General features: G+C 42.4%; 1 protein-coding gene across 1 annotated transcript in view; it reads right to left on the reverse strand.

Annotated features, from left to right (window-relative positions):
- The window catches only part of psmd2 (proteasome 26S subunit ubiquitin receptor, non-ATPase 2), a 30,693-nt gene that overhangs the window by 4,446 nt on the left and 1,950 nt on the right, over nucleotides 1-24,297 (reverse strand). Inside the window, exons 2-19 of the mRNA XM_034097997.2 lie at nucleotides 22,766-23,095; nucleotides 22,398-22,661; nucleotides 21,049-21,105; nucleotides 20,788-20,952; nucleotides 17,440-17,561; nucleotides 15,158-15,382; nucleotides 14,634-14,792; nucleotides 13,143-13,287; nucleotides 11,895-11,955; nucleotides 8,836-8,982; nucleotides 8,493-8,599; nucleotides 8,042-8,169; nucleotides 6,745-6,832; nucleotides 6,483-6,645; nucleotides 5,661-5,762; nucleotides 5,249-5,406; nucleotides 4,146-4,229; nucleotides 2,893-3,061 (exon numbers count right to left, since the gene is read on the reverse strand). Of these exons, the coding sequence (XP_033953888.1) occupies nucleotides 2,893-3,061; nucleotides 4,146-4,229; nucleotides 5,249-5,406; nucleotides 5,661-5,762; nucleotides 6,483-6,645; nucleotides 6,745-6,832; nucleotides 8,042-8,169; nucleotides 8,493-8,599; nucleotides 8,836-8,982; nucleotides 11,895-11,955; nucleotides 13,143-13,287; nucleotides 14,634-14,792; nucleotides 15,158-15,382; nucleotides 17,440-17,561; nucleotides 20,788-20,952; nucleotides 21,049-21,105; nucleotides 22,398-22,520 (2,203 nt within the window). The 5' untranslated portion in view covers nucleotides 22,521-22,661; nucleotides 22,766-23,095. The remainder of the gene's footprint in view (nucleotides 1-2,892; nucleotides 3,062-4,145; nucleotides 4,230-5,248; nucleotides 5,407-5,660; nucleotides 5,763-6,482; nucleotides 6,646-6,744; nucleotides 6,833-8,041; nucleotides 8,170-8,492; nucleotides 8,600-8,835; nucleotides 8,983-11,894; nucleotides 11,956-13,142; nucleotides 13,288-14,633; nucleotides 14,793-15,157; nucleotides 15,383-17,439; nucleotides 17,562-20,787; nucleotides 20,953-21,048; nucleotides 21,106-22,397; nucleotides 22,662-22,765; nucleotides 23,096-24,297) is intronic.

Genomic DNA, 24,297 nt, shown 5'->3' on the forward strand with positions numbered 1-24,297 from the left:
CTTTACCCGTCTCGATGTGGAGAATGCTCGTTGCCTAAAGTGGAATAAGAGTTTATCATGTCAGGGCGGTAACACGAGCAATTTGTCTAAACATTTATCAAAAGTGCTCCAGATCCAGACGGAGGAATGCACCGGGTTCCACTGTCTCTCTAGCAGCTCTGTAACGTTTCCACGTCAGGTGTTCTGTATGCTAGCAGCAACACACGGAGCTAACTGCATTATACAAACGTGGGTTAGGATTAGAGGAAACTGAGTTATTTAGTTTGTTAAAGTTTCAGCTGTTCTGATGGCTAAATAAGAGCGTTTGAGAAATTGTGTAAGGCATAATAGTCCGAATAGTCGATTAATCGTTTCATTAATCGATTATCAAATTAGTCGTTTGTTGCAGCCCTAATTGGCATCATATTGAAGCCAACTCCATCGATCAAGCTGGCTGAAACTTTCTCTCCCTCTTCTTCTCGTACTCCCCGTCACTCTCCGCAGCAAACACAGACGTTTGCTTTTCATCCAACAACCGCCTCACGAAACGCTTTGTTGAAACTAAACAATTTAACAAAATTACTTGTCAAAATACCAATACCACAGGACTAGGGATGCATACTGGTATCCCCGAAATACCGGTTACTGGTGGCTACGGTATACCGTACCGAAATCAGATCCGGTTTCGATACTTTTAAAAATGTATTTATTTTATTTTAATTATAGTGAGCCGTAATATCCTTAAACTCGGGCCCAAACCGTCAAATTACGATGTCAATTTCAAAGTGAAACTCCACAAACGAGTCACTGTGGAGTGTGGGCTGCACCATATTGGTGACATCCGCCAGCCAATCAGATCGTGCGCCTTGCACCGGCTTCGGTGTATGTATTTTTCATTGTTTTTCAATACTAGAAAGGTAAAAGTCCCACAAATGAACTGTGATGTTTTCTCTCAGTGAAGGCAGATGTTGATTTTAAAGATGAGATTTGTTTGTTTGTGCAATGCCGAGATCTCATGGCCTTTCTATTATGTATTTGTTCTCTAGTGGAATCTCAGGTTTAACATTAATTATAACGGTGCGATAACGGTCTGTTTGCATTGACAAGATGTGCTGTTCACGCGGCACACCTGATGTGTTATAAAAGATATTCCATAATCGGGTTTCTTCATATTTTTGTTTGTTTAGTACTGAAAGGTCCAAGAAGTCCCACAATTGAATTTAAGGGTGCGTTCACACCTGCCTTGTATCGTCCGGTTGAATCGAACCCTGGTGCGTTTAGCCGCTTGGTGCGGTTCATTTGGGTCGGTGTGAATGCAGTCCGAGACCTCTGAAGTGAACTAAACAACCGGACTCTGGTCCGCTAAAATAGGTGGTCTCGGAGCGCTTGCTTGCGAACTCTGGAGCGGTTCATCGCTGGTGTGAACGCAGTCCGCACCAAAACATAGGAAGCGCAGTATGTACGTGTCACAAGAACGCGGATATCTTCAAAAAATCTTTAGCGAAAGAGTCTTTCAAGACATCCGCGGTTGTTTAGTTAAAGAGTAAAGCAGAATTAAGTGTTGAACAGTGTCGTGTAAAGTAAAAATTCTCCGTCAGCTACATAAAAGTTAGAACACCTGTCGTCGGTGAAACGCCCCTCCTCTGCAGAACGTCTCTCATGGATAATGCTGCACATTATCCCGCTTATTACACACGGCCACATTCTCAACAAAGTAACGACATGACTCCCGATATTAATTGAAATGCTTTTGTGGATTTCGAAAATGATTTTATTGATTTAAAAAATAGTTGTATGTATTTAAATGTACATGCATCCGCTAAGAAAGATAGTCCGTTGTTACTGTTTGAACTAACGTAGCAACGGCAGGAACTGCTTCGATAGCGTTTTTGAGCAGCTTTTTGATTACAGATTTGAAAAAAATCGTTGCTTGCTTTAAAAGTAGCACAATTCATGATGTCAAACCTTGGGAAGTATCTAGATATCCCTGCCCTGATGCCAAAGTAACTGGCAACTGAATATGTGTCGCCGTTTGATGTCTATGTCTGGACCGCTGCGTAAAAAGGAGGGTTTCTGCCCGTTACTTCTCCGCTGTTTTCTTGTCGTTCTTGTCTTGTCAGTTAGTTTCAGCCAAACTGTATACAGTTACATCGAACGGACTTCTTTGTGCAGATGTGAGCGTCCTTAACAACGGTCAATAAATCCTTGACAGCGGTCTCTCTGTTCTGGATTAAAAACGTGTCACGTGTTTTGAATTGACCAATCAGAATCGAGCACATGACTTGTGTTTAAAGTTTATAGTCCGTTTGAGTTTTGCCCGTGTGAACGCAAACCGAACCTTCTGAAAAATGAAACCATGTAACAAACTGTCGTCTGGTGCGCACCAGAGAGCGGACTATTAGGTGTGAACGCACCCTAATATTCATTTGACATGTGAACTATACCGTAAAGCGCTTCATGGGAGTAATTGTGGGATGATACATTTTCAAAGTATCACGATATGTATCGTTGAGTATCGGTATCGTTCAGTGGTATCGGTATCGTAAAAAAGTCAACGATATGCACAGGACCATATTTTTTTTTTAAAGCAATATTTTTAGTGGCCCGAGCGGGCAAGTGGAAAGTACGTTATGATATTTCCACCTCATGATATAACAAGTTCTCACCATGCAGTGGTTTCCATTAATAGAACAATAAGACCCTATAAAACAGCAAAACACGAATTAAGCTTATGTGCAAATCATGACACTACTGAGAATATAACATAAGCCCTTATAATCTAAGTATCTGACACTTCCAAGTGTTCAGTATTGTTGCACACACACACACACACACACACACACACACACACACACACACACACACACACATATATTAAACATTTTTCTATGGGATGTGTGTGAGGAGACTCACCGCTGCCCACCATGCCCATGGCAAAGATGGAGTTGTGCGACACCTCGGGGTCGGCGTCGTGGGAAAACTTGCTGAGGGTGTCCAAGATGTTCAGACGGGGGTTGGACACGGAAATGAGAGCCAGGGCGAGAGGGACCGCCCGCCTGAGGGTGGGCTCTCCGTAACGCAGCTGAGGATACAAACAGAGAAATGAGAGATGTTAGAAAGATATCCCTGGTCCCCGGCTTGAGCTTCGACATCAGGATCCATGTGTTTCTGATCCTCTCCAGAATGGAAGTAGTCATCACATGCAGAGCATCAGCTAGTTCCTGAGCAGTGTCCACATACAGAGCATCAGCTAGTTCCTGAGCAGTGTCCACATGCAGAGCATTTGGTGCCTTTTTTCAGAAAATCCTTTCATTTTTTTTTTGACTTTCTCAAAATCTCCAAAAATTCTGACTTTTTCTCAAAATCTCCAAAAATTGACTTTTTCTCAAAATCTCTAAAAAAAATTGAATTTCTCAAATTCTGTCTTTTTCTCAAAAATCTCAAAATGTTGACTTTTTCTCAAAATTCAGATTTTTTTCAAAAAATCTTAAAATTCTGACTATTTCTGAATACTTAAAAATGTTAGTCACTCATCATTGGCTTGAGTTTTTTTCTTAAAATCTGACATCTACTCAAAATCACCAAAAAAATTCTGACTTTTCTCAAAATCACCAAAAAATTCTGACTTTTCTCAAAATCACCTAAAAATTCTAACTTTTCTCAAAATCACCTAAAAATTCTGACTTTTTCTCAAAATCACCAAAAAATTCTGACTTTTTCTCAAATCACCTAAAAATTCTGACATTTTCTCAAAATCACCTAAAAATTCTGACTTTTTCTCAAAATCACCTAAAAATTCAGACTTTTTCTCAAAATCACCTAAAAATTCTGACTTTTTCTCAAATCACCTAAAAATTCTGACATTTTCTCAAAATCACCTAAAAATTCTGACATTTTCTCAAAATCACCAAAAAATTCTGACATTTTCTCAAAATCACCTAAAAATTCTGACTTTTTCTCAAAATCACCAAAAAAAAAAAATTCAGACTTCTTCTCAAAATCTCCAAAAATCATCGGTATTCCTTCCAGGATATCAGAGTAAGATTAAGTATGCGGACGAGTAAGAACAGTAACTATTAGTGAACTATTTATGGTGCTGCAGAAGTCCTTTTAGGGTTCAACAAAAATATAACGAGGATACAAAACAGAGCAGTTTTTTTACTGACCAGATGTCCGAATGTTCGTAGGGCCATTTCTGATCCGATCTCCTCTCCCATTGCGATCAGAGCGATACCGAGCACCGCTACACCCTGAGAGGAAAACATGCAACATCTTAAAAGAGCACATTCATAAACACGCCTCCGCCCTCAAAGACGGCACCATTTAGAAATATATTGATGGCCATTTGACTTGCGTCCTTCGGTTACTAAAACCCTTGATGAACACAGTTAGAAAAACACGACACTTAGACAACGTTTATAGACTGTAAGTGTTATTTATTTGTGTCTGTTTTACTGCAGTGAGAGTTGCCAAAGAAATGTCACTGTACTTTGTATGATGACGATAAAGATCTATTCTATTCTAAAAGCATCCATGACATCGTCTTGTCTTTATTACAACAAAATTAAAACAGCTCATAATTTCATGCAATTTACAGCGCTGGATGAAGTGAAAACTAAAAGGGTCATCCAATTATCGCCATCCTAAAGCCGAACAAAAGTAAATAAGTGTACATAATAATATATGCATACATAGCCACAGTTCAAATGTACTTTATAATACTTAAATATTTTTTTAGCAACCTTTTGATAATATATCTGGTGTAATATTTCTGAAAAAATATAAGTTGCCCTCTGCGGTAGGGATGGGTATTCTTTAAGGTTTTAACGGTACTACTACTTTTTATCGATACCGCTTATCGATAAAGATGGACTTTTATTAATCCCTCGTGGGGAAATTGTTTCTCTGCATTCGACCCATCCTGTGTTAGGAGCAGTGGGCTGCCATTTTGAACGGCGCCCGGGGAGCAGTGTAGGGAACGATGCCTTGCTCAGGGACACCTCGGCAGCACTTGGTCTTGCCGGGACTTGAACTGGTGGCCTTTTGTAGTCTTCTTGCGTATTAGAAACGGAGTTGGCGACACTAAGACTGCAATATAATGTTTATGTAGCAATAATACACATGACACATGTTTTAAATGTCTACAGTACCGATAACGTCGGAGCTTTACGGCACCACGGTCTTTAACACCGGGGCTCGGCGCCCATCCCTACAGAGCGGTTGAAGGAGGATGTAGTCAAACGGTTGATAATCATTGTAATAGCTTTACCTGGTGGGAGCCCATGTCAGCTGCTGTCTCCTTCTTGTCTTTGTCCTTCTTATCCTTCTTGTCCTCCTTCTCCTTCTCCTCCTTCTCCTTCTCCTTGGCTTCATAGTGCTCACTGCAGATGTGGAGCAGCTGCTGCACCTTCAGCACGTTACCAGATCCTGAGAGGAAGGATATCACAGTGAAAACCGTTTGAGTGATGAGTCTGTGAACGACCAGTAGGATGCTCAAAGATGCTATTTGACAGAGTTGAAGCAGAAAGTTGAGACGTTCAACTTTCTCTCCAGATGACCCTGAAGTGTTTGGCTCGCTCTCTTAACATTACAACTTTTCTAGATGGATATCCCAAAGTTGCAAAGGTACAGCTGCATATGGTCGGCTTTTACAGACGGGAATGAATGATTGAAGACAGTACCTGCATATGCACAGATATCCACTAGTGTGTTGGCAAAGCTGCGGAAAGGTTCGGGGACGACCTGCAGAGCTGCCAGGGTCGTCTCAATCGCCTCTCCTTTACCTAGGGAACACAGAAAAACACAACATTAGCTTAGTCGTTAAGCTATCCAACACCGCTTTGAACAATATCTGGTCATTTATTATGTTAGTAACTATAATATTAAAGGGGACCTATCATGCAAAATGCACCTTTGTACGTCTCCCCGGTGTTCCAGGGAACTCACCAATTGTCAGAAAACACAACCCTCTCTTTTCCTCCGTACCCAAATCTCTTAAAAAGGGGCTGCAACGGATCTGATCCAGACTGATCCAGATTTGAACACTTCTCTGACGTCACAGAAGTGGCGCTACGGCTATTGGGCCAACTCCACCAATCAGGAGGAGACAGCCACGGACATTGCCGTTCGAAAGCGCTGGAGACGCTGTAGTACATATGCCAGGCCTGTAGGTGGTGCTGTTCTCACAGAATCAGCCCGTGCAAAGACCGTGTTAAATTGAGCGAAATGAGGAATGGCTAAAATGCATGATCTGTTTGGTATTTTGAAAAATATAAAGTAAATATGCCTTATGTAGGTAAAGTCCTACACTATATTATAGGTCCACTTTAAATAGAAAAAAGCAAGAAATCTTCATATATTGGCTGAAAACAGCACTTTCACATGTTCCCCTCCTTCACCTCATAGCTTAGTTGTATTTTAATGCTTTGCCACTGCAGCTCTCCAACACCGTTTTGATTGACGTTTTTGTGTAGTTCGTAATTGTGAGTCCTGCCCATGCTTACCCAGGTGGTTGAGTCCCAGGCCTAAAGGCAGCCAGCGAGCGTACGTGTCCTTCAGCTCGGTCTCGCTCTTCTCCATGATGGTCTGCACGATGGTGGAGGTCACGTCTCCGTTACAGGATCCCACTGCGATCATCCCGCACGCAATCGCTGTCACTCCAACCACCTGGAGATTAAGAACACACACTTTAAACTGTTTCTAAACTTCAAAAAAAAAAGTGCCATGGATTGAGAAATCTCCTTGGAATAAATCACACATCCGTACCTCCATGCTGGATTTGGAGTCTCCCATGACGGGGAGGAGCAGAGACAGAACGTCCTCTCTGTTGGAGCCGGCGTACGCCAGGCCCAGTCTGAACACAAGAGGATAAGAATCAAGACGCTGCGCAAAAGAGGGGTGCAGGAATGAGTCAGCATTTTAGCATTACTGGGTTCCAGGTCTACGGTTAGATGTCAGAGATAAAGGTCTGCGGAACACAAGCTAAAAATATTTGTACTTTTTGTTTTCCGACATAAAATATGCCCAGTAATACACCCCACTGTTGAATTCAAATACAGCAGATGCTAACAAGTGGCTAAGTAAGACTATTAAATGTCATGACAGTGAACATTAGCCGCCTTTAGCTTAGCGGTGGTGACGTGAAGTCATGTGACCGTGCTGTAGTTCCTTTATAGCCCAACATTAGCCACCTTTAGCTTAGCGGTGGTGACGTGAAGTCATGTGACCGTGCTGTAGTTCCTTTATAGCCCAACATTAGCCACCTTTAGCTTAGCAGTGGTGACGTGAAGTCATGTGACCGTGCTGTAGTTCCTTTATAGCCCAACATTAGCCACCTTTAGCTTAGCAGTGGTGACGTGAAGTCATGTGACCGTGCTGTAGTTCCTTTATAGCCCAACATTAGCCACTTTTAGCTTAGCGGTGGTGAAGTCATGTGACCGTGCTGTAGTTTCTTTATAGCCCAACATTAGCCTCCTTTAGCTTAGCGGTGGTGAAGTCATGTGACCGTGCTGTAGTTCCTTTATAGCCCAACATTAGCCGCCTTTAGCTTAGCGGCGGTGACGTGAAGTCATGTGACCGTGCTGTAGTTCCTTTATAGCCCAACATTAGCCACCTTTAGCTTAGCAGTGGTGACGTGAAGTCATGTGACCGTGCTGTAGTTCCTTTATAGCCCAACATTAGCCACTTTTAGCTTAGCGGTGGTGAAGTCATGTGACCGTGCTGTAGTTCCTTTATAGCCCAACATTAGCCTCCTTTAGCTTAGCGGTGGTGAAGTCATGTGACCGTGCTGTAGTTCCTTTATAGCCCAACATTAGCCGCCTTTAGCTTAGCGGCGGTGACGTGAAGTCATGTGACCGTGCTGTAGTTCCTTTATAGCCCAACATTAGCCGCCTTTAGCTTAGCGGTGGTGACGTGAAGTCATGTGACCGTGCTGTAGTTCCTTTATAGCCATGAGTAGAGAAAACCTAACAAGCCATATACTGCATTATATTCTAGACCCTGTATAAAACGTCTTAAGTCCTAATTAAGTACATGTCCCGGTACATGTGCTGTTTCTCCTCACCCAAAGATGGCTCCTATCCTCATGGTGTTGCTGTTGTGCAGGACGTAGTCTGACAGCAGGGCGAGGGCCGGGTCACATTCGTTCCTCACGCCGGAGTTTACGATGCCGCAGGCGAGCAGGGCACCAGACTGCAAGAGAGGTGGAAGGAAAACAAGGCCGACAGTTTTAATGCTGGATTTCTCATTGTTTTTCACTCGGGTACCTTCAAAATGTTATAATAAGCTTAATTTGAGAACCTATCAACGTCACTGCCTATGTGTTGAACTGCCTTTCTTGCACTGATGGCATGTCGATAACATCTCATCAGGAAACTGCCAAGATGTTAAAGAAGCCATACAAATATCTAAGGATCTTACCGTGGGACATTTTAATAGCTCAGTTTTAGGATATTACAGCACTAGTATCTGAAAGAAATATGAACATATATGAAATGACAGAACGTTGTTTGTACCTTGATGTAGTCCTCAGAGGAGTAGAGGTATTTGTCGATCTGGGTCAGACCTCCGTCCACGTCCCACAGCAGGATCATACCCAGAGAGGCTGCAGCGCTCAGCATGCCTGCAGACATTTAACACACCTTTAGTCTCTGAACCCTCAGGGGTGTCCAAACGGGGGGGGTCCAAACTTTTTTATTACATTATACCGTGTAATATATTAGAAGATATATATTTAAGAAGTACAATATAAGACAAGCAGAAGTGTATTATACTCAAGTCATTCTACTTTTTGAATTTGCTGACTGCCGATTCAAAATGCATTGGAATCTATGAAGTCCTCCTGTGTGTGTATCTTACCGTGGTCCTTGTTCTTGTACAGCCATTTGTTTCCGTCGTCTGTGAGCAGCTTGTCCTGTCCGAAGGCGGCGTTGACGAATCCGTTCACGAAGGACGAGGCCAGGTTCATCCGAGCCGAGTCCACCTGAGAGCCGCTGCCTCCAAACCCTGAGAGGAAGACCGAGGTCACACAGAACGTCAATCAATGAACAAACCAAACCCCCAGACTCAGGGACAGTTTCATCCCAGAGGCCATAAGACCGCTAAACACTTGAGCTCTGTAAAGTGCTTCGATAAACATTCCTGTTGTCATCTTGCAATATAGTTATTTAAATAAATAGCTACCTAAACATGCCGATCGCATGACGTAAAATGACAGGCTGTCGAGAGAGGAGAGAGAGAGAGAGAGAGAGAGAGAGAGAGAGAGAGGAGAGAGAGAGAGAGAGAGGAGAGAGCGAGAGAGAGAAGAGAGAGAGAGAGAGAGAGAGAGAGAGAGAGAGAGAGAGAGAGAGATAGGAGAGAGAGAGAGAGAGAGAGAGGGAGAGAGCTCAAGTGAATGTAAACTTGAATAATGTAAATCATTTGAATGTAATAATGTGTGGACGCTCCAGAGAATGAGCCCCATTAACCGAGTTTCAAACGTCACTTTAAATGAAAGATTTAAAGTGACGTTCCAATTAGGCCCCGCCCACTCGATCGGATCGGCCGATATTGGCGATCGGAGCATCCCTCCTGCACATTATCCCGCGTATTACACGGCCAGATACTAAAACAAACCAATGACTCGACTCTCAATATTAATTGATTGACTTAAATATTATCGTATTTCTTCCGCTAAGAAACAAACGGCTGGAACTGCCACAACGACTTTACGTCAGCACTGTCCAACTCTGTTCACAGTTTGTCCCTAAACTCTGCAGAGCCCACACCGTGTTCCCGTTAGCGTTTACTTCCTGTCTGCCTTCTTCCGTTCATTTATCCGACATCCAGCGCTCCGTCTTTTCCTTTCTCTTTCTTGATCCTCCTTAGCAACGGCATGACAGCGGTCTGTAGCCTACTACTGTATTGACAGTTGTTCTGAATTGACCAATCAGAATCGAGTATTCAACCAAGCCTTGTAATAAAAGTTGTTAGTAGCCTTAAGGGCCTACACAGTTGCTGCACTCAACTACATTTTAGCATTTAAAATACCTAGCCATTGTTTTGGTAAAAGTAATATGAAAGTAGTGTAACTCATTACATTTCAGAGACAGTAATATTGTAATGTAACGTATTACTTAAAAGACAGTAATAACTAATATGTACTGTATTACATTTTGGAAGTAACTTGCCCAACATTGATCATATTCTCTTGACATGTAAATAGACGTTTTTCACTACTTGTTATTTTGTATTTTATTATATATATATATGTTGCATTGTTGGAGGAGCTCAGGTCAGAATCTTTTCATTGCCATTTCTACACTGTAGCTTGAGACAATAAAACCTTTGAATTTGAACAAAATAAAAACAGGTATACGTTAGGGCTGAACGATATATCGTGTCATGGCGATAACCGCGATATTCACATCGCAGGGACGTACGATTTTATTATTATTTTATCAATTTTCTTTCTCCCCCCCCCCCCCCCCTCATTTCTTTTTTTCATGATATTAAGTAGGTAAATGAACTCAAACACGTTACAATTATTTTGCTGCTTGCTACAAAAGGAAAACTTGCGCGGCTCTCATGTCAGGGGTACTTGAGTGAGTGACATGCAGGCTCTGCATGCACAGCAAACCACCAATCACAATCATTCTTGATCAGATCACAGCAGGCCCCGCCCGCAGTAAAAAATGAGCGAGGCACAAGAGGACGAGAATGAAGATTTACTTCCAAAAAGAAAAGCAACATCTTCCATCTGGAACTATTGGATACAAAAAGCTTCTTCATTCACAGATGAACCCCCTTATTTGAGGGTAAGCAACATGCATTATCATGACTTCAGGTATGACGAGTCAACCAGTTAAGATCCAGACGTCCGTGACTCAAATCCTTCATCCGGTTAAATATACCGTAATTTTCTGAATATAAGCCGCAGCAGCTAAATTGAATGATGTGTACATATATAAGCCGCAGGTGTTTTAATGTTTAATTACAATGTAAGGGTTCGTGCACAGAGGGGATTGTCGGGAAAGAGATGGCTGTGTGAGGAAGCTCCCATTTATTAACATTTCAACAAACAAGTTGCATATTTGCATAACGTATTCAAGTGTTACCATTTAGTGCAATAGTAGCTACAGAACATGTGCTGTGTAAACTGTACTGTACCACATAGCGTTTCAGACACACACACTTTTCAACTTTCAAACGTAAACGGTGCGCTCCCAGCGCACGTACCGGCAGTGATCGACAGCAGTGGTTTTCAACCAGTGGTACGGGGACCACCGGTGGATTTCTACGTTTGTTTTCCATAATGAGGGTTTGTGCATGAAAACTTCCTTTGCACAAACTGTCTCGCTCTCGTAATGTCTGTCTGTCTTGCTCTCGTACCACTCTCGTACCACTTTTACTTTGGCGCGCTACCTGTCTCACTCTTTTCCGGCCTCCAGCTTTTCCTGCTGGAGCCCGCCGCTTAAAGGCGGCGGGCGCGGACCGGTCCTAGAGCCCCTAGTGTTAAAGGTGGTTAATTTTACCTGTAAAATCCATAGATTTAGGAGGTTCCCTAGTGGCCGTTAGCTGTACAAATCCATAGATTAGCCACACCGTTATATAAGCCGCAGGGTCGAAAAATGGGGAAAAAGGCGCGGCTTATAGTCCGAAAATTACGGTAGTTAAAAACGCAATATATATCGCAGGGGAATAAAATATCGATATGTCAGTTTTTTTCAATATCACGCAGCCCTAGTATACATCATAAAACCCCATATGATTTGTAGTAGTATGTAGAGGCAAACTTCTAAAACGGTATACACCTTGCCCTAGAAATAACAAATGCGTGTTAAAAGCGGATCAAACACACTATGACAAACCGACCTAAGCTACATCGAACATGCATCTCTAAGCCGTCTCATTAACACTCGCTGCGGAGGTGGACTCACTGTTGTTCTCCAGGTGTGTTTTGTAGATGTCATCGGGGACTTTTGGTTCCATGATGTCCAACTGCGGAGGGAGAGGAGATTGTTTAATAGAAAGGTGAAATGTGCCGAGTCGTGGCAGTGACGTTGTAATCCTAGATCTCCTTCCATCAATCCTTATTTATCATGATTCAGATTAACCAAATCAGTGCAGATAAATAGACATTTAAAAATTCAAATAACTTGTGCAGCGTACAATGATTAAGAATTTAAACGTCGACGTTAGGAAGGAAGCTAGAAAGTATTTGGTAAAGTTCTTTTTTAACAGTCTAATAATATTCTAGTAACATCTCAGCTATTTTTCATTAGCAGGTATACAAGTGACTGACGGGTGGTAAGAAAAAACAAATAAACTCTTACCTTCCTTCCTACCTACCCATCTACCTTCCTTCCTACCTACCCATCTACCTTCCCAACTACCTACCTACTTTCCTTCCTTCCTACCTACTTTCCTTCCTACCCACCCACCTACTTTGCTTCCTTCCTACTTTCCTTCTTATCTACCTACCTACCTACCTACTTTCCTTCCTAACTATCCATCTACCTACCTACTTTCCTTCCTTCCTACCTACCTACTTTCCTTCTTATCTACCTACCTACTTTCCTTCCTTCCTACCTTCCTAACTATCTACCTACCTTCCTAACTATCTACCTACCTACTTTCCTTCCTAACTATCCATCTACCTACCTACTTTCCTTCCTAACTATCCATCTACCTACCTACTTTCCTTCCTTCCTACCTACCTACTTTCCTTCTTATCTACCTATCTACCTACTTTCCTTCATTCCTACCTACTTACCTTCCTAACTATCTACCTACCTGCCTAACTACCTACCAACCTATAAATTACCTTAATATGGCATTTGAAAAGTGTAAAGATGTAACATTTTCTAGGTGTTGTAATTAACTTTCAAATCTAGCTGATTCCCCACATGCATCATTCCCGTTGACTTTAATTCATAACGAATCTTAAGGTTGTGGGTCTTCTATGGACAATCTTGCACCAATGTACATTCCCAAAGACATTGAAGCGACTGTTATTTTTGTATATATTGATTGTTGTGTTTCCATCTTAATGTGGGCATATGTATAAATGTGTCTGCTGATTGTGTATATACATTTGTATACTTGTATTTGGGATTTCGATCTCTCCGTCTGTACACACAAACTGAAAGATTGACAATAAAGTTGACTTCCTCGCTCTCTCTTACCTCTCGGGCCAGAGCCAGGAAGTTGCTGTTGAGCTGCACGTTGGACATGATCTCCGTCAGGTCCTCGTAGTCCTCCACGTCCTCGTTGAGCTCCAGGAACATGCCGTGGCGACCGAGCATGAAGGCCATCTGCTTCTGGATTACTCTGCAATCAGAACATAGGCTTTAGTTTTCGACCCAGTAGGACTTGCATTACACCCGAATAAATACAGAATAGGATCAAAACGAAAGCACCATCGGGAAGTGGTATTGATTTCTCCCCTTTGAAGGATAGCTTCACATTATTTAAAACAGGGGTGGAGAACCTTTTTCCTCTCCAGGGCCATTTCAATTTTTTCAAAATCCTCCGAGGACCGTACAAATGATTGACCTCCGTTTAAAAATACTAAAATCACAGCCCATTCATTTGGCCTTTCTTTCATGCTGTGCAAAGAAAAAGCAACCTCTTAATAATCCAGATATCTCACCATGACTCGCGCATGCATGCACGTGCACGGTGTGGCGTGACCACCAAAACAGAAAGATATGGACACGAGATGTGTGCAAATGTATTTAGTTTCCTATCCATGTGAACATGATTTAAGTGGGGGGACACATAACCTCCTCTAGGGGGGGGCATGCTCGAGATTTGTTTTTAAATGCTGAAGTTGAAAGCATCAATTTGTTGCACTTTGAGAGCAACATTAGGAGATCTATGGACACATCTCTCAACACCCATATGAAACAGAACTGGAAGCAGATTTTCTTTTTGGATATTTTACAAATCACTCTCCTTTCAAACTGTATTCTTGTTTATTAATAACAACTTTTTTTTACTGTCATATAGTATTTTATACCCGTTTACTTTATTCTCTTATTTTTGTATAACTATAATGATCATATAAAGATGTGCCTTTACCTCACTGGCTGTAGAAAAAGCTTCTTATATTCGTTAGCATAGCTAGCTAACCAGATGCTAATAACAACACAGTTATTGACTGTCTGATCAGTATGACAGATGAACAGATCGCCACTGGGCTTTCAACTGAAGACACAGACACGCATAAACTGCGGCATGTGTACGGCTCCTTATGGGTACTGAGGTGCCGGAGCCGTGTTCTGGTGCTCTCCGTCAGCACTGCACCCCTGTCAGACCATATACCACGTAATGATACGTTAGGCTCGTGTTGTGTTCAAGGACCCTGACCTTGGCCAGGAAAAAACAGGCACTCGCTAGTTTAATTATTTTGCGGTCTCGATTTCTTACATTTTTTCTTTTTTGTGAGTGATTATAAATTACCTCGAGGGCCGTACGAAATGGTCTTGCGACCCGGAGGCTCCCCACCCCTGGTTTAAATGCTCTTAACTGGACATGGCAACTGTTTTTACTTGTTGTTATGTAACCATTCCCTTTGTTTCTAGCCATCAAGTGATTATCGAAATGTTTCTAAAATGCCTCAAGAGGTGGGATACAGCAACTGCAGTCGTTGTCTTTTCCCCCTGAACTCTTACATGTCTTTGCAGGAGGTGAAGATGTTCTCCACCAGCTCCACGTCGTTGAGGATCAGGGCGAGGCGCAGGGCTTCTGGGTGACGGTTGAACTTCCTGAAGATGTTCAGAGAAGATCTCAGCAGCGCGGAGTTCTCCGGCTCGGGAACGTAACTCACACAGCTGGAGGAGGAGGAGGAGGAGGAGGAGGAGGAGGAGGAGGAGGAGGAGGAGGAGGAGGGAGAGAGAAGTCAACATGTCTTAAAACGTTTCCATTGCAGTATACATCTCTCCTTCTCAGTGTGTCTGCTGTGTGGTTGAACTGGTTTAAACTGGTCCAACACCAACCCCTTCCCCATAAACAGACATAATATAGCAACTGGGAGACCAAGGGGTGTCAACAAATATATTCGGGGCGTAAACAACGAAGGTGAGTTGATAAATATTCAACAAATAATATCTGTAGGCCATGTATACCAATAAAACAAGACATGTGAAACAATAATAGACAGTTTTTTTTAAATGTAAAACGTGTTTTCCCAACATACCTGGTGAGGTACAGGCACACTTTGCCGTAAGCGTTCTCATCGATGTAGTCCTCCAGCATCTCCAGCCTCTCGATCTCCATCAGCAGGTCGCAGGCCTCGTGCTCGGCATTGTGGGCCATGTTGTAGGGAACGATCTCCTTCACCAGCTTCAGCAGCGTCTCCTGCTGCGTTTTGTCGTTCTCCTCCACCTCCTGCCACTCCTTAGCCACCTCTCCGGACAAGTGTCTGGGGACAGCAGACAGAGGGGAAAGGGTTCGTCGTCAATTATGGTCTCCAAATACATTAAGATGTTATGTTTTTAAGACAAGTAAACATCCAATGACCTGCCCAGCTTCTGCATAAATGCTTTCTTCCCAATATCAGCCACACAAAATGCATACATTCTGTGTTCAGTTAGAGTTTAGGCTTCTAACAATTGGATATATCTATAGGAATCATTATTAGTACTACCTACCTACTTACCTTCCTTCCTACTTTCCTCCCTACCTACCTACTTACCTTCCATCCTACCTACTTACCTTCCTTCCTACTTTCCTCCCTACCTACTTACTTTCCTCCCTACCTACTTACTTACCTACCTACCTACCTACCATCCTTCCTACTTTCCTCCCTACCTACCTACCTACACCTTCCTACTTTCCTCCCTACCTACATACCTACCTACCATCCTTCCTACACCTTCCTAGTTTCCTACCTACCTACCTTCCTTCCTTCCTTGAATCATTAGTAGGTTGTGGATTACAATATATATATATATATATTTATAATTGCACAGCTATACTTAGTGGACAACATGTATGTGTCTCCAAACAATACACTTAGCTCTTTATGAAAAACTGAAAATGCAACTGTTTTCTCCGTCTATATTTGAAGCTTGAAAGGTATCCACTGTTTGTATGATTTGTACAATTTAAACCCTTTCACTTAAGATAATAATAGAACAGAATAATTTGAAAACTATCAACAGAACCAATATGTATTTTAATGGGTAGTGTCTCCTACTGATTTCGTCAGTGAATCCATTCAACACAACAAATACAATCCAGCTTCTCCAATCCAACTTTATTTATATAGCACTTTAAAAACCTTCAGACCAAAGTGCTGTACAGAGAGATAAGCTCACACAACATAATATAAATACAAGATACAAACACAAATCAAACCAGAATAAACGTAATAATTAAAAAATAAATAACAGCCATATAATAAAAACAATAGACCACTGAAAGCAAATAAAAGCAACACTCTACTTGTTTCTGAATGCCAAGGAGAAGAGGTGGGTTTTCAGACGGGATTTAAAAACAGTCAGTGTGGGAGCCTGTCTGATGAGCAAGGGCAGGTCGTTCCACAGGTTAGGGGTGGCAGCAGAGAAAGCACGGCCCCCTCTGCGCTTAGACTTTGTTTTTGGCACCCTTAGGAGCAACTGATCAGCTGACCTGAGAGTGCGAGTGGGCGTGTAGCTGTGTAACAGCTCAGAGAGGCACGGCGGGGCCAGGCCATTCAGGGCTTTAAAAGTAAATAAAAGAGTTTTAAAATGAATCCTCGAATGAACGGGCAGCCAGTGGAGTGAAGATAAAATGGGGGAAATGTGCTCGTGTTTGCGTGTGCCTGTTAGTAGCCGTGCTGCTGCATTTTGCACCATCTGGAGGCGAGCAAGGGAGGATGCACTTATCCCCATATATAGTGCATTGCAATAATCCAAGCGGGAGGTGACGAAGGCATGGATTACAGTTTCAAAGAGGTCACTATTTAAAAAAGGCTTTATTTTGGCTAGCTGCCTGAGGTGGAAGAAGCTGTTTTTAACAACTGCCTTGATCTGGCTGTCAAGCTTGAGTTCAGGGTCCATCTTTATCCCAAGATGTGTGATGGTAGGCCTGGTGGAGTGGCCCAGGGATCCTAGGTCTATAGGAGTGGTCCGAGGGGCACCAAAAACCATCACTTCGGTTTTGTCATCATTTAATTTTAAAAAGTTGCATGACATCCAGGACTTAATGTCTTCAAGGCAGTTTAACAGCGGTTTAATTGAATATGAGTCATTCTTTTTAAGTGGCACATATATTTGGCAATCGTCTGCATAACAATGGAAAGCGATACCGTGCTTCCTAAAAATGGACCCAAGAGGGAGCAAATACAGGGAGAACAACAGGGGGCCTAACACTGAGCCCTGTGGAACCCCACAAAGGAGAGGAGCAGACGAGGACTCAGAGTCCCCAAGGCTGACGCAGAAAGTAACAACCAGAGCACCCCCATGCGTTGGCTGGAGATGAGGAGTCGTGTCTTACCGGACGTATTCATGTCCCCACGAGGCCAGCTCCTCCTGGGATCCCAGCAGGCGATACTTCAGACACTCCCTCTCTCCGCTCATGGTCATCGCCAGCACCGACACCACGTCTCCACAGAAACGCTGCAAACACAAATAGTTTAAACTTAAAGGTCCCCTATTACACTGTTCTTCATCAGTATATCCCAGGTCTCAGATATATACAGAGCCTGTCTCTGATTGGCTGAAACACCAAACAGATCATGGCAGCATTACCCATAATCCCCTCTGTTTCAGCCCTGTTTCCAAAGTGCTGATTCTCTGTCTGTTACTTTAGATGAAAATAAGGAGCCCCTCCCCCACGCCCCTCTGAGAGACATTTGGTGACAAAGAACTCAATGGAGCTCTAGAGGAGATTCAGGTGATAAGGGGGGGGGGGGGGGGGGGGTTACCTTGGTGCTGATTGGCTAATGGTTACACAAGACAAGACATCGTTATGACATCACAAAGTGACCACAATCTGATCAGCTCATTTTCAGACAGGTTTTTATAGAAATGGATCAAAAAGAGAGAGAATCTTTGTTCCTGAAACTTTCAGAGTCTCTTTCCACAGAGGGGACACATGTTGATGTAGAAGAGACATGAAGAAGAGGGGACACATGTTGATGTAGAAGAGACATGGAGAAGAGGGGACACATGTTGATGTAGAAGAGACATGAAGAAGAGGGGACACATGTTGATGTAGAAGAGACATGGAGAAGAGGGGACACATGTTGATGTAGAAGAGACATGAAGAAGAGGGGACACATGTTGATGTAGAAGAGACATGGAGAAGAGGGGACACATGTTGATGTAGAAGAGACATGGAGAAGAGGGGACACATGTTGATGTAGAAGAGACATGGAGAAGAGGGGACACATGTTGATGTAGAAGAGACATGGAGAAGAGGGGGACACATGTTGATGTAGAAGAGACAGGAAGAAGAGGGGACACATGGTGATGTAGAAGAGACATGAAGAAGAGGGGACACATGTTGATGTAGAAGAGACATGGAGAAGAGGGGACACATGTTGATGTAGAAGAGACATGAAGAAGAGGAGACACATGTTGATGTAGAAGAGACATGAAGAAGAGGGGACACATGTTGATGTAGGAGAGACATGAAGAAGAGGGGACACATGTTGATGTAGAAGAGACATGAAGAAGAGGGGACACATGTTGATGTAGAAGAGACATGAAGAGAGGAGACCCATGTTGATGTAGAAGAGACATGAAGAAGAGGGGACACATGTTGATGTAGAAGAGACATGAAGAAGAGGAGACACATGTTGATGAAGAAGAGACATGAAGAAGAGGGGACACATGTTGATGTAGAAGAGACATGAAGAAGAGGGGACACATGTTGATGTAGAAGAGACATGAAGAAGAGGGGACACATGTTGATGTAGAAGAGACATGAAGAAGAGGGGACACATGATGTAGAAGAGACATGAAGAAGAGGGGACACATGTTGATGTAGAAGAGACATGGAGAAGAGGGGACACATGTTGATGTAGAAGAGACATGAAGAAGAGGGGACACATCTTGATGTAGGAGAGACATGAAGAAGAGGGGACACATGTTGATGTAGAAGAGACATGTAGAAGAGGGGACACATGTTGATGTAGAAGAGACATGAAGAAGAGGGGACACATGTTGATGTAGAAGAGACAGGAAGAAGAGGGGACACATGGTGATGTAGAAGAGACATGAAGAAGAGGGGACACATGTTGATGTAGGAGAGACATGAAGAAGAGGGGACACATGTTGATGTAGAAGAGACATGTAGAAGAGGGGACACATGTTGATGTAGAAGAGACATGAAGAAGAGGGGACACATGGTGATGTAGAAGAGACATGAAGAAGAGGGGACACATGTTGATGTAGGAGAGACATGAAGAAGAGGGGACACATGTTGATGTAGAAGAGACATGAAGAAGAGGGGACACATGTTGATGTAGAAGAGACATGAAGAAGAGGAGACCCATGTTGATGTAGAAGAGACATGAAGAAGAGGGGACACATGTTGATGTAGAAGAGACATGAAGAAGAGGAGACACATGTTGATGAAGAAGAGACATGAAGAAGAGGGGACACATGTTGATGTAGAAGAGACATGAAGAAGAGGGGACACATGTTGATGTAGAAGAGACATGAAGAAGAGGAGACATGTTGATGAAGAAGAGAAATGGAGAAGAGGGGACACATGTTGATGAAGAAGAGGATTTTGCATAATAGGTGACCTTGAACATGAGAATCAGAATTGTATTGCCAGGTAAGTTTACACATACAGGTAACTTGCTTTGGTGTTTGGTGGTGCCAACAAAAACAACATAAGTTTTAAGAGAAGGTCCAAAATATAACTATTATAAAAAGAAATGTGTTTTAGCATATCGACACGCCGACGCCACATTCACTTTGGTGCATTCTGATTGGCCGCCGACGTCAATGTCGGACACCGTAATCTTCTCTGGTCCCCTCCCCAATCTGACCAAAGACGACATGTATAGCCGCACGTCATCATTTCAGCGCTGGTTGTCTTGGTGGTGCCCAGCAAACAATGTTGGCTTCGTAAATAATTGGACAGCCTTCTGGGGACAACCTGGTCTGATTAAGAGAGACGGCATTCACCCTACTTTGGAAGGTGCCGATCTCATTTCGGCAAACATCTCAGGGCTTTGTGGACGTAATCCATGACAGACTGGAGTTGAGACCAGGAGGCGGAGTCACAGTCTTACACGCTTCTCTGCGCTCTCTCCAGGGCAGTCATTCATAGTATCTAAAGCTTATACATAATATTTGCATTGACCTTTATATTATAAAACTATAAATTCAATTTCTGAACTGGTTTCGAAACCACATTGCGATAACAATTATAATGCCAATATAGCTGATCAATGTAATGGTCACTACCTGACAGGTACATTTTATATAGATACTGTTACTTATGTTTAACTATTTTGATAAGACTTACATTTTTGCAATTTAATAATTGTTTGAAACCTCTGTTTTAATTAAATGTCCAATCTTTTGCCTATATAAAAACTCACCTTATTCTCTCCGTCTGGATTTCGCCAAGTATTAAATAACTAATGTCGCTGGTCATTTATAAAAGTGATATGAATACCGGTCTGACTGGAGAATTTTAGAGCTACCGTTAGCTATGTGTTACTATTTTGGTTGTATGTCTAAAAGGGTTTGAATTTCAACGTTTGTAAATTGTTTGAAACTAGTTTCTCGAAGTGCAATATGTTTCCTATGGTGATTAACCTCAAAAGTTGTCAAGAAATGCATGAATTTCACAATTTTCCGGCACCACTTAGAGCCTCACCTTGTTCTCTCCGGCAGCCATGCCCTCATAGATCTCTTTGAGCTTGCCGTAGTGCGGGCGCAGGAATTTGAGGGGTTTGGGTACGGAGGTCATGGAGGTGGTGGAGGAGCGGATCAGTCTGCGCAGCTCCTCCAGAGCAGGGTGGTGCAGCTCTGTGTTCTTCTCCTGCAATCATACATACAGTTAATCGTTTGAACTGTTAGCGCTTTTACACCCTGACACACAAGGGTCGTTGTATCAGAAAGAAATAACAATGCTTACAGCCAATCTCTCCACCATCATCTCCAGGTCCTCCTGTAACTGCTTGTCTTCCTCCGACTAAGAAGAAGTGAAGGAATAAAATGTGTTATTAATCCAAATTATTAATACATTGACTTAGTGATATGAGAGTGATGCTCTTAGATGCCAGTTGATCATGACAGTGGTAAATTGTGTTTACGTGGCACTACTTTTCTATATTGTACCAGCATTTTGACAGCTGGTGTTGGTCCTTTCTGAACTGTAAACTATTTGGCATACAAGTCAGTATGAAAAATGATAACCACCAGCAACCACTTAGCTGATACTCAAAGATGACAGTCATGCATTTATCTAAGAGCTAACTAGCTTTAGAAGCTAATCAGGTAGAAATCCTATAGTACATTTCTAATGTTTCAGATCAATTTAACAGCGAATGGTTGAAGTTAAAGTACCCTATTTATTACAAATTACAGAAGTGGGATATTTAATCAGTATTTATCTTGTACTTGAGTAAAAGCACTCAGGTCTTGTACTTAGTAAAAGTAAAAATACCAGAGTGTAGGAATACTTTGTTACAGTAAAAGTCCTCAAAATGTTCCTCAAGTAAAAGTAGAAAAGTATTATCATCAAAATATAGTTAAAGTAGCGACAGTAAAAGTAGTCGTTGTGCAGATTGGTCCATTTCAGAATAATATATATGATATGTTTAATAATGATGATTGATGCATTCATGAGTTTATCAAAGTTGTAATTACTTTGTAAACTGCAGAGTAGCTTGTTAATGTTGCTCAAGTAACTAAAGTCTTATTTAGGGGTTGAATGTGATTTAAAATCGAAATATACAATGGAACTACATTACATAAATGTAGTGGAGTAAAAGTGCACCATTTACCTCAGAGTTGTAAAGGAGTAGACGAAACCGATGAACTAAAATCTACTAAGTGACTTTACACCTCTGGTTGTGAGAGTGTATGTGTGTTAGCTGCTGTGTCATACAGAGCGCTACCCAAAGTTAAACACGGCTAAATTGCATTATGCTAGCACATCAGGCAACAATGCTAACGTTGATGACAGTACAGACAGCAGCGATAACAACTAGCAAGCTAACGTTAGCTAACCGGCTAGGCTAAAGCTAAGCTAACTGCTCGAGTTAGTCTTTATAACTTTTACGGAACGGGATTTTATAACGGTTCAAAGTTAAGGACGGTTTATTTGACATATTGTGTTACATTTATAAACAGTATGTCATTGATTTATTTAGAAATGGAAATGGCCAAGGCCTTCTCAACCATGTTGTCAGAGCAGACAGTGACTAAGGCAAAATAACGTCTGTTACCTCACGTTTTTTTATAAAAACACCACAGACTTACCAGTTCTTGCTCCTCTTTCTTGCCCTTATCCTTTCCGGAGGACTTCAGCCCCTTCTCCTTCTCCTTGTCCTTCTCATCGGTCTTTTCGGACGGCTTATTCTCTTTGTTTTTTGCTTCCTCCATAGTTGCGGATCTATGAAAAACTGTCGGCTAAAAGGAACTGAAGAGAGCTTGTTCTTCTGTGGTGTTAATGTGTTGTGATTTGAAGTCTACCGCCCCCTGCTGGTGGTGAGTGGAAGTGGTGGCATGCGGGTACTTCAAGTCCTGCAAAAGAAGGGCAACTTCGATTGGCACATTTCTACTATTTAGTTTAGTCTTAGGCGCGTGAAAAAGGCATAGACTATATATATATATATAAAGGTTCAGACCCTCACAGATCCTCTGTCAGAAAGCAGCACGTCCAAAACACTTCACTTTGCCTCGGATCACTTGCTGTCTCCTCTGGGTTCTGGTTCTGGTTCGGGTGTGTAGAACTGGAACGTGACACAAACAGGGACCCCGGTCAGAGCGGTGCTTAGAGGCACCTTTAGGGTGGGGGCTACCGTGGAGAAAGGGTGAGGAAACTCTGGAGGGGGGGAGGCAGAGGCGTCCACATGTGGAAGGACGTTCAGGAGGTCAGCGGGGGACGACTCCTCGGAGGAACTCACCTCGATGGACTCTAAGGAATCTGAGGTTTCTTCTTCTCCATTGAGACACATCTGTTGGAGGGTAAACATAAAAGATTTAAATTAAGGTTTCAACTCCAAATCATCATTTCGGTGTCAATTAAAGAGGACATATAGTTGCAGGTTCATATTTAGTGTGAATGCACAGGATAAGGATTTCTGTATAAAAGCCCCCCCCCCACACACACACACATACCATGTATACATAACTTCAGGGGACATTACATTGACTTACATGCATTTCCTGGAGACTTATCCTAACCTTAACCATAACATGCCTAACCCTAACCCTTACCCTTAACCTTACCCTAACCCTAATCCTAACCCTAACCAAGTCTTCACCCTAAAATTAATGATTCCCCTTAAGGGAAGCCAGTCCCCACACGTGACTATGTAAACAGATGTATGTCCCCACAAGTATAGTCATGCTAGACCACACACACACACACACACACACACACACACACACACACACACACACACACACACACACACACACACCACACACACACACACACACACACACACACACACACACACACACACACACACGCGCACACACACACACACACACACACACACACACACACACACACACACACACCACACACACACACACACACACACAATACTACTACTACTAAAGTAGGCTACTACAACAACGACCACTACTTCTAATACAACTACAACTACTACTACTACTACAACTGCTACTACAACTACAACTACCAGTGCTTGCATTGGAATAAAAAAGGTGCCAGTACTCTAAATCAGCAACTGTTTAAAGTCAATTTATTTATAAAGCCCAAAAACAAGTACTTTGCTCAAAGTCATATAGTCCTATAATGCTGGTGGGTTTGTCTCTTTGCTGTATATTTTAGAAAGGCTCACTGTACTTAAACAAAATGAGATTAGAGGGGGTGCAGTGGTAAGTGGCATGCTCCCCCGGGAAGATTTGTAGTTGTAGTAGTTGTAGTAGTAGTAGTAGTAGTAGTAGTAGTTGTAGTTGTAGTACTACTAGTCTACAACTACTACTACAACTACTGTTGGGTTCAGAATTCCAGAAAAGACAGACAACTTCTATGTTTAACTGTGGAAGTCCCTCCCTACTCTGGCACCATCATGTAATTTGTTTTGATGAAGCTTCTACAGAAAAGTGTAATGTTGGTTATACTGATTCCCAGCTATGCGTGGGCGCGGAGCTAACCCAGGCGGCCAAGGCCATAGCCTCAATA

Source organism: Pseudochaenichthys georgianus, chromosome 13, assembly GCF_902827115.2.
Source record: "Pseudochaenichthys georgianus chromosome 13, fPseGeo1.2, whole genome shotgun sequence".
NCBI classification, from domain to species: domain Eukaryota; kingdom Metazoa; phylum Chordata; class Actinopteri; order Perciformes; family Channichthyidae; genus Pseudochaenichthys; species Pseudochaenichthys georgianus.